Raw genomic sequence first — 20651 nt, forward strand, 5'->3', positions numbered from 1 at the left:
AGTTCTTGGTCAATATGGCATACTGAGCACATTTTATAGTCTTTTCCTTTGGAGGACCACATTACAAATATAGATAGCAAGGGGTGGAGGTGGCAGGCAGGAGGAAACATAATTCAATAAAACAAAGTATAGGAGTGGGCCACTGGTGATCAGGAGATTTCAAGAAATGCCTGGAAAGTATCAGATGCATGGATGTGCACTAACCTTGAAGAAGAGTTGAGGAAGCTGCTTCTAACACTAGTGTGATGGATAGAGGAGGACCTGGCCAGAACAGGAGAGGCTCTACCACCTCCCCCAAAGCAAAGAGGAGGTATAAACCAGGGGCTCAGCTGTGGTTAACTTGAACAGTCAATCTCATGTCACCTAACCCAAGTGGCAGAATGTCAGCAGCCTGGCATTTATACCCATGATGCATGATGCAATCCTATCTTTTAGCCCAAGGATTGGGGGAAAAAAAAAGCAGGATAGGGAGTGTTTTTTTCTAAAGAAATTAAGAAAACTATATGGCAAGAACTAGAGCAATTAAGTATTGTTCTGCATCACATGTTTTTAAAAAAATGTAATTTATCACTTTCATTTTTAAAAAAGACAAATGTCATTTGTGCTATGGAAAGAAAAATCACACACACTGAAATACATCATATATCAAATTTCCATAGGTTGTAGAGAACTAGTGCATTAACATGTGCTGCCAAATTTTTCTATGGGCTTCCTGTCATGTCTATGCATTTAAATGTATTTCTTATAAATGCATCCTTGTGTCATTGTTTGAGAGGGTCAAAAGCTCTGTCTTGACCTTTTGTACAATTCAAGTCTGTCTATTCTTACAGTTGTGAAAGGGAGTACACCTTTTTTTTTTTTTTTTTTTTTTTGGTGCTGGGGATTGAACCCAGGGCCTTATGCTTGAAAGGCAAGCACTCTACCAACTGAGCTATATCCCCAGCCCCAGGAGTACACTTCTATAGCACATGTTCACCACACTTAAATGTCCAGCAAGACCCAGGCATTTGGTCATATACATTTTTTTTCTTTTTCATTTTTAAATTTTTAAATTTGTTCTACATGCTGTACACAAATGGAATACAACTTTTCCTTCCTCTGGCTGTACATGTTACAGAGTCACCCTGGTAGTGTAATCATACATGTAGATAGGGTAATGATGTCCATCTCATTCCACCATTTTTCCCTCCCCTCTGCACAATCCAAATTTCCTTCATTCTTCCCTACCTCCATTATGGATCAGCATCTGCTTACCAGAGAAAACTGGTCATACACATTTTAGTTATGGTATAATGGTCAGTAATGCAATAATAAGTAAATGAATAATAAAATAATACTATCTGTGATTCCATTTTGTGTTTTTCTTAAAATTTTTTTCAGTTGTAGACAGACACAATACATTTATTTTATATTATTTCTTTATATGTGGTGGTGAGGATTGAACCCAGCGCCTCACATGTTCCAGGCAAGTGCTCTACCACTGAGCCACAACCCCAGCCCTGTGATTCCATTTTGAAACAAACATTTCAGCTGCGCACTGTGGTGCACACCTATAATTCCAGTGGCTTGGAAGGCTGAGGCAGGAGGATCACTAAGTTCAAAGCCAGCCTCAGCAACTTAGCAACGCCCTAAGCAACTTAGTGAGAGACTTTTGTCTCTAAATAAAATATACAAAAGGGGAGGGGATGTAGCTCGGTGATTAAGCATTCCTGGGTTGAATCCCTGGTACGAAAAACAAAAACAAACAAAAAAGCCCATTTTCTGCTACTCCTCTTTCAAGTTTTGGATTAAGTTTAACTAAAAAATATTTTGAGACTGCAAAAGATGGGCTGGGCATGGTGGTCCAGCAACTTGGGAGGCTAAGGCAGGAGGATCACATGTTTGAGGTCAGTCTGGACAATTTAGCAAGATCCTGTCTCAAATTAAAAAATAAAAAAGACTGGGGAAGGGCTGGGAATATAGCTCAGTTGGTAGAGTGCTTGCCTTCCAAGCACAAGGCCCTGGGTTCAATTCCCAGCACTGCAAAAAAAAAAAAAAAAAAAAAAGAATAAATAAAAAAATAAGACTGGGGATAGCTCAGTGGTAAAGCACCTGTGGGTTCAGTTCCTGGTGCTGCAAAAGGCCAAACCAAAACAGAACAACAAAAAACAGTTCAAGGATGAATTATGTATTAGTATTTTGGAAAGAATTCCTTCTTCAGATCACTACTATCATTTAATACAAGCTTTTCACCAAAGTAGTATGAGGAATAAAAGGAATAAATAGGCCAATACATGCAGATTTAGCAAGTTACTATACACAATGAGGGTTAGATTAAATTTCTATGCCTCAACATTATGGTTTTGGTTTCATACAGGCATTAAATAAGCAGTCAGTACATAACTATTTTGCAGGGTTTGAAGTAGTCATATCATGTTGAAACAACACTCAAACTCTGAAGCTTTCCTAAATTATTCCTGTGGTGCTAGATCATTATAATTATTAGATTAGGTAAAGAGCATACGCTACTCATAAGTAAACTGACCACAGTCTCAATCTATGTTGACTGTTTCATCACAGTACCATAAATGAAATTTTGTGTATTTTTTTTCATAATGAAGTGTAATGGTGACATATAAGTATCAGTGACTTGAAAAATCTTCTGAAAGTTTTTAATGTGTTTTTAAATTTTAAGGTTAGCAGCACTCTTTCAAGGATGTTTTGATTACATTATAGCAGGAAATTATTAGGATAAAGAAAGTATGCTAAAAACTGAATTAATGACCATAATTAAACATATACAGATTACTAACATTATTCTTAAAACAAAAAAAGTCAAGGTGCATCCACTGACGTCTAAGCATTCTGGCATCACTTCTGGTCCAACCGGAAGCAAATTTTAAAAATTTCTGTGATTCTGAAGGTCTTGTCCAAGTTTTAGAGGGCTTTCGTTTTTCTTTTAGCCACTAAATTTTTCAGGAAAAATTCACCTATTTAGGGAAAATGAAAATACTTCAGTATCAATTTAAAGTAAATAAAAATAAGACCATTATTTCAAAATGATACTTTCATGTTTTCCTTGCTAAGTTATAAAGAAGTCTTTTGTACTTACTGGCATTTTTTTCCTTCTCTGCTCTCAAAGGAAATATTTTTCAAATCTAAGTATTCCCTACATTTGTGGCTTTTTTCCCCAATAATAATGAGTAATCATTGTTGTTCTTTTTTTTTTTTTTATATCATATACTCTCAACTATCTTTCTCCCCCTCCCCCTCCCCCTCCTTCTCCCTCTCCCTCTCCCTCGGGATTGAACCCAAGTGTGCTGTATCACTGAGCTATATCCCCAGTCCTTTTTATTTTGTATTTTGAGATAGGGTCTGGCTAAGTTGCCCAGGTTGGCTTTGAACCTGCAATCCTCCTGCCTTAGCTTCCCAAGTTGTTGGCATTACATACTTTCTTCTCACCCAGGGCCTTGGGCTTACAAGGCAAGCACTCTACGGACTGAGCTATCTCCCCAGCCCCAACTATTATTCTTTCTAATAACCCAATATCATAAAGGGTGGCCTATTGTATCTATGGGTCTGCTTCTGTATATTTATTACACTTTGTGTGCACTGTCTATTCCTCATCACTGACAAAGAATTGCTGTTGGCAAGATTCATTTCAGAGAGCAATTTTGCTACATTATTAGCCTGGATCTAATGTTTTTAAAACAGACCTTGATGCAGTTGAGCACACTCATCTGATGGAATCTCTTCAGCTTATTCCCCTCTAGGGAAACAAGCACTCTTCATTTATAATGGCCTTTCTCCCCACCCCCTGAGTTGTGCCTGCATAATGTTAGCTGTTTAGAGGGGCACATTCACGTTTCAGGCCATTAAGGTTCCACTTAGTATACCACTATTATGGCACAGCTCAGCACTGGAGGAGTCTGATTAACATCTCTTTGTCATCTAACATATATGAGTAGAACTTCGATGACCACATTCAAACTCAGTCACCAAGAATTCCAGGACTCAACCCAGCCAAGTAATCAATGCTCTAGGTATAATGCTCCAGGTACCACAATTCGATCTTTTACTGGCAATTTAAAAAGCATTTAAAAGTTCCTAACTTACTCCCTTACAAATGTTAGAAATTTTATTTTCCTTTAAATAATAAAAAAAAAGGAAACAAAAACACTTTTTAAAAGATATTACTCTAACCACTCTAGAAACTGATATTTTTTTTTTGTTTTTGTTTTTTGGTACTGGGGATTTAATTGGGGGGTGCCTTACCACTGAGGTACATCCCCAACTGCTTTTATTTCTAATTTTAAGACAGGGGCTCACTAAATTGCTAAGGCTGGCCTCGAACTTGTGATCCTCTTATCTGAGCCTCCCAAGTCATGGAATTACAGGTGTGTGCCAACATGCTTGGTTAGTTCTATCCTAAATTTAGATATATTTTTAGCTTGTCAGAAGTTTTGCTTGAAGACTAAATCACTTATAATTACTGATTTTCAAAGTCCCCCATCCTGTCAGTCACTGTGGAGTCAAATTCTTGCATTTAATAATTAGGATAAACTATTAATGAAAATGTCTTAAATTTCTTTATAGAAAAACTTATATTATTAAAACTTGAATAACCAATTTTTTCAAACATAATTTACACCTAATTTAAACATATCAAAACAATAATTTAAAAGAATACAAATAGTAATAACATGTTAGACATCCAAAACAATAGCATTTATTCTTTTTAAATTTTTTTTAAATTAAAAAAAATTTTTTTTGTAGTTATAGATGGATAGCATGCCTTTATTTTATTTGTTTATTTTTATGTGGTGCTAAGGATTGAACCCAGTGCCTCACATATGCCAGACAAGCTCTCTGCCACCGAGCTACAATGCTAGCCCCAGCTTTTTATTCTTAACAATTATAATTGTTAAGCCCAACAGGGAAAACATCTGCATTTTTTACATTATATCCAGTCTTCAGATATGTTCTTAGGGACCTTCTGATGGCTACTATCAAATAACTTCTTTTTTTTGTAGTCCTGAGGATTGAACCCAGGGCCTTCCCCTCGCTAGGCAAGCACTCTACCATTGAGCTATATTAACAGCTCTTTTTTTAAAAAAATAAGCTATTTTCATTTTTCTTTTTTTGAGACAAGGTCTCTCTAAGTTGCCCAGGCAGCCTTGAATTTGTGACCCTCCTGCATCAGTCTCCTGAGGAGCTTAGATTACAGATGTGTGGCACTGCATCTGGCATCAACTCACTTTTTATCCCCTAGAAAATGCTTTTATTTTCATAAATCATCTTTAGCAACTGATCAAACAAGAGCAGAATTCCACAGGTGAAAAACTGCATTGTAGCTAATAAAGGCACTAAAAATTTCTTTAGGGAAAAATTATCTTACGAATTTTTGTTGTTGTTATAACCTCTGGGGGGAAACACAAAGAAATTGATGGTGCAAGCAGCAATGTATCAAATTTCTGTACTTAAATTGATCTGAAATTGGGAATCAAGGAATGAAGCAAGCATCATTTTCAAATGAACATATAGAAAACTATATTATATGTTGATATGCTTTGTCATTCCTGAACAATCTACTACTGAAATCCATAGACAGAATAATCAAATAAACTCACTGTTCCTGTTTTCATCAGAGTGGCTAAGGGATTTGCTTAAGGAACAAACTACATTTAAGAGAAACTTCTTAATATTTGATCCCTATGAAGCAAAGCTCTAAAGGATGTTCCAGAAAACAAAAACAGAAACAAAAACTTTCTTTTCCTCCTGACACAAGACAAACACAGCTATTAACAATTTGCCTTAGAGCTTTAGCGATTTAGGGTAGAACTTTAAGGTAGAACTTCCTTAACTTAGGGAAGTTATCAGCCTAAATAAAATCACTACCTACAATCTAACTTACCTGCTTTATATGAAGAACGCACCAAAGGGCCACTTGCAGTATAATGAAATCCAAGTTCATTTCCTATTTTTTCCCAGTATTTGAACTTTTCAGGAGTAATATATTCTTCAACCTAGACTTAAATAATGACTTTAGATCAGATTCTAGAATTCCCAAAACAATTCTGATTCTATATAAAGTTTACACCCATGTACTCAGAATGGTTTTTACTTTGTTATTTATCCAGACTTCTCTTCAGCCCTTCACTCTCTTCCTCCTCACTGACCATGTGTCTAGTGATTACTTGGTCATTCTATCAGAACATAATAACAGGAAATTAAAAAGGAAGGGAAACATCAATTTTGTATTACATTAGCTGTTCCAGAGGATGGAGAAAGAAAATGACATTATCTTTCATGATTATTTATATTTTTCTTTCATGGATTAACTGGTTCAACAAGAATTAGAGGGGCTGGAGTGTAGCTCAATGATAGAGCACTTGCCTAGCATGTATAAGGCCCTGGATTTGATCCCAGCACAGCAAAAAATAAAAATAAAAGGAACAAAACAAAACAAACCAATCCGTATAAGATTCTTGAGGACAAGACTGTGTTATTCACCTTGTATCTTCTGTTTAGCTTGTGATTGGCACATTTTATATTTCAAAGTTTAAAAAGGCCAAGAATCACAAAGGCTTACTCAACACAACTTTCTTGAATGGATGGAAAATACCCATTAGAATAATAGGAACACTGCTGCTCTTTCTTATTTCAGCGTGGCTCTCACATAACTCTAATAACAAGTCACCAAGCGTCAATGAGTGCAACTTTCCAACTTGTTAATTCTTTTTCCGGAGGTTCACTTGAATCAGACAATTCAGGCAGTGGCAAATAATCACCAGTGTAGCTGCTTGGTGTAGATAATAAATGGAAACTGGGACTTATAAATATATATGGAACGTTATACCAAAAAGCCAATAGTTTCTTATTTTTACCTGTGAACACTGAAGATTTAATTCAAAATACTAAGAAACACTTGGCAATTTAAGATATCTATACCTTAAGGTGGCGCTTCGTTGGCTGCATGTATTGTCCTAAAGTTAAACAGTCCACATCTGCTTCACGAAGTGCTACAGGGGGAAAAGGCATGAATTACATTAGCAGAAGTTTTACAATGTTAAATCTGTAGATCTAAATATAATTTTCCTGAGGAGTACCTCAACAGTGTGAACACTGTGTTAGTCCATAAATCACATGATGGTGAATAGATACCTATTCATTCAAAAATATTTATGTGCTAGGTACTATAAGCATTAAAAACATAGGAATGATTCAGATAGTCATGTGGGGCTGACAGATATAAGGACAAATGGTTTTAATAATATGGATTAAATAGTAGTGGGGAATATTTTAGACCAGGAGTCTGTTAGGCAGAAAAGGTAAAGGAAACAGTATGTGCAAAAGCCTAAATATACCCATATTACAGACCAAACATGGTGCATTAGGCTTTTAATCAATTTTTAAGATATGCCCTTGAGGATATGATTTGACAAACAAACCAAGTTATTGTGATAAAAAGCAGCTTTTACTTTTTTTTAGATGTTGATACATTTTATTCATTTATTTATATGTGGTGCTGAGAACTGAACCCAGTGCCTCACACATGCTAGGCAGACGCTCTACCACTGAGCCACAACCTCAACCCCCCAAAAGCAGCTTTTAATTACTATTTGCACTTATTACTCTTTGAACCACTGAAGGACTATAAGTAGTCCAAAGACTCTTAGGGAAAATAACAACTTTTATATTTCAAAATTTAAAAAGGCAAAGAAGCACAAAGGCTTATGGGAGTAAGATCAGCAAATTCCAAAAGCCAGCATGTTCATGACAGTATTAAGTAAGATCTTCTCAAAGACCTGGGTTGGTCTTATTCTATGAATTGTCAGTGCATGGTGCCTGCCTGGCTCTCAAAAACTATCCAATCTCAGAATAAAAAATATGGGCTGGGCATGGTGGTGCTCACCTTAATCCCAGCATATGTGAAAGCTGAGGCAGGAGGATCATGAGTTCAAAGCCAGCCTCAGAAGCTTTGCAAGGTCCTAAGCAACTCAGTGAGACCCTGTCTCTAAATAAAATACAAAAAAGGGCTGAGGAGTGTGGCATGGTGGCACAGCCTGTAATACCAGCAGCTCGGCTTGGGAGGCTGAGGCAGGAGGATCAAGAGTTCGAAGATAGCCTCAGCAACTCTGTGAGACACTAAGCAACTCAGTGAGACCCTGCCTCTAAATAAAATATAAAATTGGGTTGGGGATGTTGCTAAGTGGTTTAATGCCCCTGGGTTCAATCCTCAGTACTAAAACAAAACAAAACAAAACCATGGAAGAAGTCATGTTTTCCTTGTATGAAGGGTGAGGAATAAAATGGGACATGACTTCATATCCTGAGCTCTATGCATATAATTCCATTAAGTTCTAAGAAAACACTTTCCTTTTCATGTTGCTGTTTACACAATATACTTTGTGTATGTATGCGCATGGTCTGAACCCAGGGCCCAGGGCATGCTAACCACATGTCTACCACACACTTAATTCTTACTGGCATTTGTATTGAGACTATAGAGGAAACATAAATTGAATAAGCCTTCAGAGTGAGGTTTCTACCATTACTCAAATTAAATGGGAAAGTTTTTTATTTTTAAATTTCTTTACCTTTCATCGTTGCATATATTTGCTCATCATTTTCACCTAAACCCAACATTATTGATGTTTTAGAAATAAGATCAGGCTGAACCTCCTTGGCATGTTTCAGTACACGTATAGACTGATAGAAATTGGCCCGGGGATCACGAACTTTCCTGGAAAACAGTAGGGCTGTTGTCAGCAAGAATAACCACAAGTTCAACCAAAAACAGTTATGCAAGCAACCTGGAAGACCAGAAAAGCACATTCTGAACATGATATTTCATTATATGGTTCAATAATGCATCTGTATACAAATGTCTGTTAACCTAGGAAAGAAAAAAAGGCCTCAGTGGGTTCCCTGTCTCTGTCAACTTTAGCCCTCTAAAGCCCAGGGCAGAGAAAACTTAAAAAACAGAAGAAATTAGTTTTATGCATTAAGAAATTGAAATCTGAAGCTCAGGATTATAATGACTGTAAGAGGTAGTCAAAAGTGGGGAAAATGAACAGAAGTAAAACAATCTTGATAACCAACAAAGAAAAAACTAACCTGAAACCACATTTCAGAAGGCTGAAACTTTTATGTTCATTTCTTTTCTAAAGACTAAGCTGCCCTCTGCTGGTAAGTATATAACATTGCCATCTCATAGGTAAAGAAATGCATGATTCTGGAATTTTCACTGGAAAGGATAATGTTTCTTAAGTGAAACCAGGGAAACTGGCACCCACTGCTGGCAGTATCATGACAGGGTTGGTACAGCTGTGTGCTAGACTTCAATAATGGCCTTGCCATCCTTGTTTAAATGTCAAGTAGGTCAAAAGGTCAGAAAGTTGCTGATGTTAAAAAGCATTCCTTTGAATTCTGATGCAGCTTTCTTTCTTTCTTTCTTTTCTATAATTTTTTTTTTTTTTTTCCAGCACTGTGGATTGAATCCAGGGATGTTCTATCACTGACCTACATTCCCAGTCCTTTTTTTAAAATTTTGAGACAAAGTCTGAGGGTCTTGCACATTTGCCCAGGCTGGCCTCAAACTTGTGATTCTCCTGTTTCAGGATTCCGGGTTACTACGATTACAGGAGCACTACCATGCTCAGCTTATTATAATTTGTTTTAGGTTCTATGATATAAAATAATGTACAAAAGCTAATAAAGATCACAGTCAGCACTTTACTAAAGTTAAAGGAAATGAACAATATTAATTTTGCTTGAGGTTTAAAACAATTTTCGGTTTTCAGAAATTTGAATATAATTATTCCTAACAACTAAAATTAACTAGGAAAAGAAACATAGTGTTTATATTTTAGAAGAAACTTAAAAATACATCTGAACAATACCACATTTTCTGATGCATTATTTATTTACTGCATGAATTAGTGGCTTTTTTTTTTTTTTTTTTTTTTTTTTTTTTGGCAATGCTGGGGATTGAATCCAGGGTTTTGTACATGCTAGGCAAGCACTGTACCACTGGATTACATCCCAAGTCCCCCAAATGTACTTTTAAGTCTTTTCTTTAGAATTGCAGCCAAGGCAACTGCTCTAGTGTAATTACTTTCCATTTGAAAACTTTTCTTCGAAAAGAATAATACTCATTGGCATTTGCAATATGATAGTATTTTTAAAAAAGAGAAACAAGAGGCTTTTTATATGTGCATATATCAAAAATTACATGTGTGCAGTGGTGCACACCTGTAATCCCAGCTACTTGGGAGACTGAGGCAGAAGGATCACAAGCTCAAGGCCAGCGTTGGCAACTTAGTGAAATCCTGCCTCAAAATAAAAAAGGCTGTGGATGTAGCTCAGTGGGAGCACTCCTGGGTTCAATCTTCAACACTGCAAACAATAAAACAAACAAAACATGTAAATATATATACTAAGTTGGTAGTAATTATATTATTGGGTGGAAATATTATGGGTGATGCTTATGCAGTTTTTGTTGGCTTTATTTTCTGATTTTTCTGTAACAAACAAAGAGTGAAGGAAGGAATTAAAAGAGGGAGGGAAGGAAGGCAGTAAGAATGGATGGAGGAAAGGAAGATTGAAGGGAGGGAGGAAAGGTGGAAAAGAGGGAGAGTTTATTTTGTAAAAGTCAACTGCAAGTTCACTCCTGAAAAGTGAGAATGTAAGCATAACACTGACCCTTCTAACGCCCCAACATTACTTCGTACATGTAATCACCTCTGTAATTCTGGAACTGTTTCTACATTATGTGCATACACATCTAATCCTGACAGAGCAACTTTTTCTATTGCTTTAAGATCTCCTCGGAAATCAGGAGTGAGGCATTCCACAAGAATTTTTGGATTCCTAAAGGAAAAAAAGATAAATATCAAACTGAGGAAAGGAAATGAAAGAATTATTGCTCAAAATGAATTATCAATACTTATCCAGTATCAGTTTCAACACAGTAATACTTGGCTAGAAAAAAGAATGGACATACAAATGTCCATATATGAGCTGTCATATGAAAAAAAAAATCCAGAACATCAAATACTGTATTCACAATGTTTAAAATATATCTGCATGCAAATAATAATCAGAATAAAACTTGAGATTAGATAAGACTTTTAAACTTAAGTTTTTAAAAAGTAAAATCATTTAAAGGAATTAAAATATGAAATACTAAAACATTAAATATATTTTTTTGTTTGGAAAGAAAATTAGAATATTTCTTATGTGAATGCAAATATTATTTGATTGCTTCAACTTTGACATCTTTCACAATTCATCAAATAGTGCCTTCCCTCTTCTTCTAGGCAAATATATCACAAGTGCTATAGGTCTTAAAAACTATTTTCTGGGTTGCTGAGTCATGAGTTTTGCTTAAATGAAGGACAAGCTAAACATTAATCTTCCTATTTATACTGTGGCTATGTCTATTCAGTCAAGCATTATAATGTGAACTAGGTCACAGAGCTGTTTCCTTTGACACTAGTAGAAATGATTCAGACAGCTGACAAATTTTTTTCATGAACCCAAAGGCAAAGTGTCTGGAGTTGTTCCCAGAGAGAACAAATAAAAAAAGACCACACAAGCACCACATGAATATATGAGATATTGAAAGAACATATCCTAGAACTCACTGTTTTTAAACTTCAAGTTGAGACCATTTGTGGCTTGTGAAAGAAATTTAGTGGGTTGCAAACATATTTTTATTCAAAAGAATTTAAAATTTTTTTTTTGGTACTAGGATAAAGGGTTCCTTATCACTGAGTTACATCCCCAGCCCTTTTTATTTTTCAGTTTGAGACAGGGTCTTGCTAAGTTACGGAGGTTAGCTTTGAACATGTGATCCCTCTTGCCTCACACTCCCAAATTGTGGGGACGAGAGGCAAGTGACACTGTGCCCAGCCGAAAACATTTTTCAAAAGGAACTATGATAGTTGGATAAGCACTGAGTTATAGGAAATGAGCAGAGTTCCTTTTCAGTGCTTTTTTAGTTTTTGGTATGGGGGATTGAACCCAGGGGCACTTAACCATTGAGCCACATCCCTGGTTCTTTTTTAAAAAATTTGAGACAGGGTCTTGCTAAGCTACCTAGGGCCTTGTTAACTTGATGAGGCTGGCTTTGAACTTGCAATCCTCTTGCCTCAGCCTCTGGAGTTGCTAGGATTACAGGTGTGCACTACCATCCCAGCCTCCCTATCTACTTTTAAATGACTGTTAATTCAGCTTAATACTTTCTAAAGAATATCACTTGAAGTTCGGACTAACATTCAAATATGAAAAGCAGGAGTCTCTATGTACTAACTGTTCAGGGACAAATTCATGCCACTGAACCCCTAAAATGTCCTGAAATATGTATATGTAAGCCCCAATGTGCTTTTTCTGGAGAAATGATCACATATTTTCCAGCAGATTATCAAGGGTATGAAATCCCCCAAAAGATTAATAACCACTATTTTAAGATGAAGGCCTTAAAACTGAATCTACATAGCTCCAAAAAAGTCCTTAAAGTACACAATAAAAGCAGAAACAAGTACCTTTCCTTAAGGTATGATACAGTCTTTGCAATGTGCTCAGCTCCCCCGTCAGGTATATCTAGAAAGAAAAGAATCTGCTCAAGATAATGTCACAATTTAGAAAGTCAATATCTTTAGACACCAATATCATGACACACTAACCATCTCGATCCACAGACGTCAGCACAACATAATCCAGACCCCACTCTGCAATTGCCTTTGCAGTGTTGTAGGGCTCACTGGTATCCAGGGGAGGTGGATTTCTTGCAGTCTTAACTGAACAAAATCTGCAACCTCTTGTACATGTGTCACCCATCAACTAGAATAGAGATGTTACAATTTAAATCAAATAGACAGATGACCCTCAAGAAGCTAATGTTGAAAGTAAGTCATAAAGAATGTGAACAAATTGGTTTTGTTTATAAAAAAAATTCAAACATTCAAAATTAAGCAATATATTTAAGGAATACAAATAAATGTGTAAAAGTAATGATGAACCTAGAAATAAGTGTTAAGGGAAGAGTTGAAAGGATGAGATCAGGAAGGGACACATTATTTATTTAATTTTTTTTTTTTTCTTTAGAAAAAGGAAAAAAGGGGCTGGGGCTGCAGCTCAGTGGCAGAGCACTTGCCTGGCATGTGTGAGGCACTGGGTTCGATCCTCAGCACCACATAAAAATAGATGAATAAAATAAAGGCATTGTGTCCATCTACAACTAAAAATATTTTTTTAAAAAAGAAATAGGAAAAAAGTTTTATTGCTTTGCTAGCAATGGAGAAACACAGGGGACTTCTGTCCCAGAAGCTGTGATTCTGCCCATCAGCAGGAACAGGGGGCTTTTAAAGAAGCCATGTGTTCTTTGTTAGAATTGTAATTCACTTGTTAATTTGGGAGATAGTCATTTTTGAGATCTTCTGACCGCCCCAAAGTCTGGATTACTTCCTGCCTATGGTGGATGTGTGCTCAAGGATAGATAACTCTGCCTAAAATGCGGAAGAAAGCTATTTCCCCTGAGATTAGGGAGGGAGAGGGGACACACAATTTAAATTGTAAATCTTTATTTAAAAAAATGGGATCTTAATACATAATTTGTGGGGCAGACAGGGGTCTCCTAGACAATGCTAACGTTCTACTCACAAACTGAATGTGAGTATTATAGTGTCTGTTATACTATTATTCTTTACAACTTAGTCATAGTTTATAAAGATTCCTTTGTATTCATTCAATAATCAGCAAGTAAAATTTTAAGAGACAAAATATTTGATCAATAGGTCAATATGCAGGTCAGTATGAGAATTAAACAGAAGGCATAGCTTCTTGTTAAATGGATGAGACTGAAAAACATAAAACATTAATCAATAATGAAGACTATTTTCAAAAATTAATAGATATCCCAAGGCAGCAGACGGTTAACCTATCAGATAGATGGATGAACCAATAATAGAGCAATTCAGAGAAGGCCGAAACCACAAGAGTTTGGATTACTGTCAGGGCTTTATTCATATTTTTCATAAACTCTGAAATATTTGACCAGAGGTTCATAATGCATATTTTCAGGATGAGGACACAAAATATCCCTTTTCCATTTCTCACTAAAGCTTCAGAGGCTGAGCTAGCCTTACCATGATTGTGGCTGTGGCAGTGGCATATTCTCCACCTCCCCAGCACTCTCCAATATTGGGACATCGAGCTTCCTCACATACCTGTAAGAAAAAGGGAACAGAACACAATCAGGTTGAAAATACCAACTAGCTGAACAAAGAGTGATTAGGTATTTTAAGATGCTCATGTTTAAATTCACTACTCAAAAATTCTGTTAAACTGCCAAATATATATTAAGATTTCATTTTTAAATTGAAAACTATACAAGTATAAATATTTTATATGTTTAAAGAAGTGGGTCTGAAAGGATATATGTTAACCAGTTAAAGGCATGTGGTTAATACTTTCATATTTAATTTTATACTCTTTCCAATAAACACATAATTTCTATTATAAAACCAATTAGCTGGGTACGGTGTGGTGGCACAAACCTGTAATCCCAGCAACTCAGGAAGCTGAGGCAGGAGGACTGCAAGTTCAAGGCCAGCCTGCCCTAAGGACTTAGTGAGATCCTATCTCAAAATAAAACATAAAAAAGGACTGTGGATGTGGCTCAGTGGTTAAGAACCCTGGGTTAAGAATCCCCAGTACCCAAAACAAAACAAAACAAAACAAAACCAAAAAACCAAGCTGGGCACAGTGGCATGTGCCTGTAGTCACAGCTACTTGGGAGGCTGAGGTAGGAGTAAAACTTGAGCCTAGGAGTCTGAGGCTAGCCTGGGAACAATTTTTGTCTCAAAACAAAACAAATAAAAACTTTTGTTTATTAAGTTGCAGGGGAAAATCTGGTTTTGTACCATTAAATGAGACGTTAACATTATCACCCTTTTTTTCTTTTGCAGGAAAAATCATTTTAAATGATTTTTGTTTTCTTGCTTTGGGCAGTGATGGGGGGGAACACAGAGCCTCGAAAATGCTTAGGCAAGCACTATTATCAGTGGGTTACAGCTCCAGCCTCTGAATTTTTTTTTTAATTTATTTTTATTGTAAACAAATGGGATATATGTTGTTTTTGTTTGTACATGGAGTAACAGCATACCATTTGCGTAGTCATACATTTACATAGGGTAATGATGTTTCATTCTGTTGTTTTTTTTTTTTTTTTTTATTGTAAACAAATGGGATACATGTTGTTTCTCTGTTTGTACATGGCGTAAAGGCATACCATTTGTGTAATCATAAATTTACATAGAGCAATGTTGTTTGATTCATTCTGTTATTTTTTTCCCTTCCCCCCACCCCTCCCACCCCTCTTTACCCTCTATATAGTAGTTCCTTCCTCCATACTTGCCCCCCTCCCTAACCCTAACTCTAACCCTTCCCTCCCCCCCATTATGTGTCAACCTCCACTTATTAGCGATATCATTCGTCCTTTGGCTTTTTGAGATTGGCTTATCTCACTTAGCATGATATTCTCCAATTTCATCCATTTGCCTGCAAATGTCATAATTTTATCATTCTTTATGGCTGAGTAATATTCCATAGTATATATATACCACAGTTTCTTTATCCACTCATCAATTGAAGGGCATCTAGGTTGGTTCCACAGTCTGGCTATTGTGAATTGAGCAGCTATGAACATTGATGTGGCTGTATCTCTGTAGTATGCTGATTTTAAGTCCTTTGGGTATAGGCGGAGGAGTGGGATAGCTGGGTCAAATGGTGGGTCCATTCCAAGTTTTCTAAGGAACCTCCACACTGCTTTCCAGAGTGGCTGCACTAATTTGCAGCCCCACCAGCAATGTATGAGTGTACCTTTTTCCCCACATCCTCTCCAACACCTATTGTTGCTTGTGTTCTTGATAATCGCCATTCTAATTGGGGTGAGATGGAATCTTAGTGTAGTTTTGATTTGCATTTCTCTTATTACTAAAGATGGTGAACATTTTTTCATATGTTTGTTGATTGCTTGTAGATCTTCTTCTGTGAAGCGTCTATTCATATCCTTAGCCCATTTGTTGATTGGGTTATTTGTATTCTTAGTGTAGAGTTTTTTGAGTTCTTTATAGATTCTGGAAATTAGCGCTCTACCTGAAGTATGAGTGGCAAAGATATTCTCCCACTCTGTAGGCTCTCTCTTCTCATTGCTGATAGTTCTTAATTTTTTTTAACTCAGTGCTGGGGATTGAATCCAGGGCCTTGCACATGTTAGACAAATACTCTACCACTGAGCTATACCTACCCACAGTGTATTATTTTTATCACTGGTAATAATGCATCACTTAACATTTTCATTTGTCTTCCTAGCTGTTATTTATATATTAATTAATAATTTTTAAGTTACAAATATGTAGAAACATTATAACCATTGATTAAGATTGAGGACACTTTGACAACTTACTGTATGGAGATTTAAATTCCGTAATGTATTTTTCAGTTTATTGTAATTTTTCCCCATGGGAATCTCTGTCTTTAGCCATGGAGGCAGTCTTAACCTAAGGAAAGCCAAAGATAACAATCCATTAACAAATAGACCAACAAATAATCATACAGCTTTGAAGTTACTTTGCTCTATTATAATTCCAAATTAAAAATTTTTCCATAATCCTTGATTAACCCTTATAATTTCTGTTGTAGGCATAAGAACAAAGACTCAAACTTAGTCTTGTTCAAATCACTTTAGAAAACACTGATAATGGAATCTAATAGGGCACTATGTTCATATGTATTTTTGCAAAGGCACAGAATTGCACCATTCTAATAAGAGAATGAATAAGTCTTTTTTTTTTTTTTTTTTTTTTTTATGGTGGTGGGGATTGAATCCAGGGCCTTGTGCTTGAGAGGCAAGCACTCTGCCAACTGAGCTATATTCCCAGCCCTTTCAGTAAGTTTTTGAACATCTCCCTCCCAATGAAGAATATTACCCAAAGACAACTTCTTTACGTTTTATTTAGAGACAAGGTTTTGCTGAGTTGCTTATAGGCTTGCTAAATTACCAAGGCTGGCTCTGAATGCATGATCATCCTGCCTCAGGCTCCTGAGCTGCTAGGATTACAGGTGTGTGTCTTTGTGCCTGTAATCCAAAGTATTATTATTATAATTATTTATTTAATTTTTTTGTGGTGCTGGGGATTGAACCCAGGGCTTTGTGCTTGTGAGGCAAGCACTCTACCAACTGAGCTCTATCTCCAGCCCCAAAAGTATTATTAATTCACAGTAAGGAGAGATCCCAACTGTGTACCATCAGCTCTATATTCTAAATATCATTATTAAATGGAAAAATCCTAATATTTGGAATGGAAACTACGTATACTTGGTTTCACCATGACTTTACTCACTTATGATCTGGAAGTTGTTGGATAAATAGTTCTCAAAATAATTTGCCCTCTGCATGAAATCCTCATTTTTTTTTTTAATTAAGGCAAGGGAGAAAAAAAGAAAATTAATTAATTAAGGCAAGGTATATACAGATCTTACGTAAATTGACTGGGAGCAGCAACAAGTTAGATCTTCAATACCCACTAACAAAGTTTTATCAGAGTCTAGTCAAGAGTGGTGGCACATGTCTGTAATCCCAGCAGAGGGAGGCTGAGGCAGGAGTATTGCAAATTCCAGACTAGCCTCAGCAATTTAGCTGTGCCCTAAGCTATTTAGTGAGACCCTGTCTTGAAATTAAAAAAAAATAAAAAGGGGCAGAGGGTGTACTTCAGTGTTTAAGCACCCCTGGGTTCAATCCCTAAAAAAAATTAAACAAAAAAAAAAAGAAAGAAAGAAAAGTTTTCAACATCCTCATCAACCTACCTATTCTATCTTCTTTCTAATGCCCTTTAACTTAATTAAACAAGCCTGAAAGAAATTAAAAATATACTCTAGGACTTGGTTATATCTGAAAATAATGCACAGTAAAGGATGGGACATTAAAATTATCTCAAATTCTTAATTACCTTTCTCCTTTCTGGCGTTTTAAGTTTCCTTTATATTCATCCCAGGTGCTCTTGTCTGCAAGATCCCCAGATACAAAATCTTGAAGATCTGGTCCATTCTGTAAAAATTCTTTTTTTTTATCTGGCAAGGAACTTAATGCTCTGATTGGGCTGTATAAGTATCTTCCAAATACCTAAAGAAAGAGTTCATTATGGTATTCATTTAGTGGGGTCTGAGATAATTTAGTTTTAACCCATTATAATATCTAAAAGATACCTGGGGCTGTGGTGCATGCCTATAATCTTAAAGATGAGGGAGATAGGCAGGAGAATTGCAAGTTTGAGGCCAGCTTGAGCAAGCTGGTGAGACCCCATCTCAAAATAAAAACTATTTGAGTGCTATGGCACATCCCAGCAATTTGGGAGGCTGAGGCAGGAGGATTTCAAGTTCAAAGCCAGCCTCAGTAGATTAGCCAGGCACTTAGCAACTCAGCAAAACCCTGTCTCTAAGTAAAATATAAAAAAGGGCTGGGGATGTGGTTCAGTGGTTAAGCACTCCTGGGTTCAATCCCTGGTACCAAAAAACAAACAAACTAAAAAGGGCTGTCAGTGGAAGAGTGCCCTGGGTTTTATCCCGTAACACAAAAAGGAAAAAGAAAAGAAAACCAAAAATAATAAAACAAACCTAAAAGGCAGGGAAGGTAAAGCCAAAGAACAGATTCAGAAATTATATCAAGTGATTTAGGGGCTCTTAACTGCTCATAAAACTGGAATCTAAGATTAAAGAAGAATCTAGAAGGAACCAAACCTAAAGAAGAATAGGAATGAACTGCCAAATGCTAGATTTGGAATAGATATAAAAACCTTTGGAAGTATCTAACATAGATCACACTTTTTTGCCTTTTTTACTTTATATTTTGAGACAGGGGGGTCTTGCTAAGTTGCTGAATCTGGCCTTGAACTTGGAATCCTCCCAAATAGCTGACATTACAGGCATGGGCTACAATGGCCAGGTTCATATACCCTTCTTAACCTACATTAAAACTTCTTCTTTCACAAACTTAAACTTCAGTAACGAAGATGCCAATGCTATAAATTTTCTATTCCTGACTTGAGTCAGAGATGTTTAAAAGGAAATTTGTAATAAATTCTTCAAACTTTGTGTTGGGGGTAAATGCAGTGCTAATACCTAACTGGTTCCAGAAAACTGGAAGGAGTAAAACAAAACCCAAGCCCCCCCCCCCACCCCCATCCCACCATCGCACACACCAAGTTGTGTTGGGTTTCTTGGTTTTTGTTTGGGTGATGCTGGGGATCAAAGTCAGACACTCACACGTGCTGAGGATTCACTTTCCTTCTAAGCTACATCCCCAGGTCTGTTTTTGTGTTAGACAATGGCAGTCAGCCATGCACATTTGTCAAGTGTAAGAAACCACAGTATTTGGCTTCTAGATCTGAATACAAACATGCACAAGACAGGTAAAACACTGTACAATTTACTCGTCAGTACGAGTAACACAAAGGGATCTTCAACAGTTCAAAAAATGTCTGTCAGGGCACTGCACGATTGCTGATGCTCTTATCCACGTCTACAGCTTTAGCCCAGAGAGCGGGTTGTGTTCTCAGCTGCCACTGGTGTCTAATATACACTAAGAGCCCAATACGAAATCGGTTGATCACTGTAGTGGTGCAATAAATATAAGGTATAAACCACTCTGAGCAGGGAAAAAAATAAAAGACCAAACCCAAAACCCCTCATTATCGACTCAGAGAAACCTGCAAACAAAACAAGATCTGCGACTACCTCATTCTACGTTAGGAGAATTAAATGAGAACACCATAAACGTTAATAAAAATGCTTGGTTACAAGCAAGAGTTCAGTAAGCGTTGGCTTTCGTTACGGAGTGCTCTGAAGAGATGAGGACCCCTCACCCTACGCCTGCACGCTTGTCGCCCAGCCGCTCACCCGGGGCCCCAGGGTGCGAGCAGCGTCCCCGCAGCGTAGAGACATCGCCTCTTAGGTCGAGGGATCGCCAATGCCAGGGAAAGAATGAACGATAAACCGTCGCTCAGCTTATGACAGCCATCAGAGTTACCACTGAGCAGGCGTTGCTTGAGCTGCTCCGCGATTGGCTGCTTTAGTCTGACTGGCGTCGCGTACTCATTACGCAATACGCAGGGTCCTTACGGGCTACAAGTACGTGATGACGAAAGACGTTCTCTCTTTGCCGCACCTACTGCGAGGTAAGAAGGATTCTGTTTTTCGTGGACGATGGGAATCTGAAGCCATCGGCTCTGGGAAAGCTAGCAGCGTGGGTCTTGTGCTCCGAGCTCTTACCCTGTTTGTTCCCCGGCGTGGCGAGTGCCACGTGGATCTGGCGGCGCGAGATGCCAGTTCTCTTCTGGGTTTTTAGGCCTACCCCCGCCGCTCAGCCTTACCGGGATGGCGCCCCGGCCTGGGACTTCCAGGGTTGGGCCTACAGTGAGTTAGCCTGCAGGGCTTCTTAACACCTCTTTGGGGGCTGCGCCTACCAGGCCTGGACCACCGGAGGCCACTCTTAGTCTGGGTCACTTTTTATTCTCCCACGCCTCCCGGCACTTTCCGGTGGCAGTGGAACTCTGGCAAAGTTTGGTGTAAAACAGCCCCTGCGCCGGCCTTCTTACTCCAAGTGTTTG

General features: G+C 37.4%; 1 protein-coding gene across 4 annotated transcripts; it reads right to left on the reverse strand.

Moving 5' to 3' along the window:
* Window positions 1–1411: 1411 nt before the first annotated feature.
* On the reverse strand, window positions 1412–20093 carry LIAS (lipoic acid synthetase). 4 transcript variants are annotated; one of them, XM_079152862.1, is made up of 11 exons: window positions 19942–20088; window positions 17997–18169; window positions 16454–16547; window positions 14133–14213; window positions 12672–12828; window positions 12531–12588; window positions 10726–10854; window positions 8580–8725; window positions 6931–7001; window positions 5894–6005; window positions 1412–2969 (listed from the first exon to the last, which is right to left on the reverse strand). In XM_079152862.1, the coding sequence occupies exons 1-11, from the start codon at window positions 19984–19986 to the stop codon at window positions 2917–2919; spliced, it is 1119 nt and encodes a 372-aa protein (XP_079008988.1). In that variant the 5' UTR covers window positions 19987–20088; the 3' UTR covers window positions 1412–2916. The 4 variants fall into 4 exon arrangements, with proteins under 4 accessions (XP_079008988.1, XP_079008990.1, XP_079008989.1 ...); XM_079152864.1 differs by having other exon boundaries at window positions 20010–20029; XM_079152863.1 differs by having other exon boundaries at window positions 19908–20024.
* Between the last annotated feature and the right edge of the window lie 558 nt (window positions 20094–20651).

Source organism: Sciurus vulgaris (genome assembly GCF_902686455.1).
Source record: "Sciurus vulgaris genome assembly, chromosome: 9".
NCBI lineage: Eukaryota > Metazoa > Chordata > Mammalia > Rodentia > Sciuridae > Sciurus > Sciurus vulgaris.

Excerpts from the sequence above, each read along its gene's own strand:
- LIAS (XM_079152862.1), bottom strand. The coding sequence starts at position 19,986 with ATGTCTCTACGCTGCGGGGACGCTGCTCGCACCCTGGGGCCCCGG. Across the intron at positions 16,548-17,996 it reads AAACGCCAGAAAGGAGAAAG|GTTAAGACTGCCTCCATGGC; the intron begins GTAATTAAGAAT and ends GGCTTTCCTTAG. Across the intron at positions 2,970-5,893 it reads GCGTTCTTCATATAAAGCAG|GTGAATTTTTCCTGAAAAAT; the intron begins GTAAGTTAGATT and ends TTCCCTAAATAG.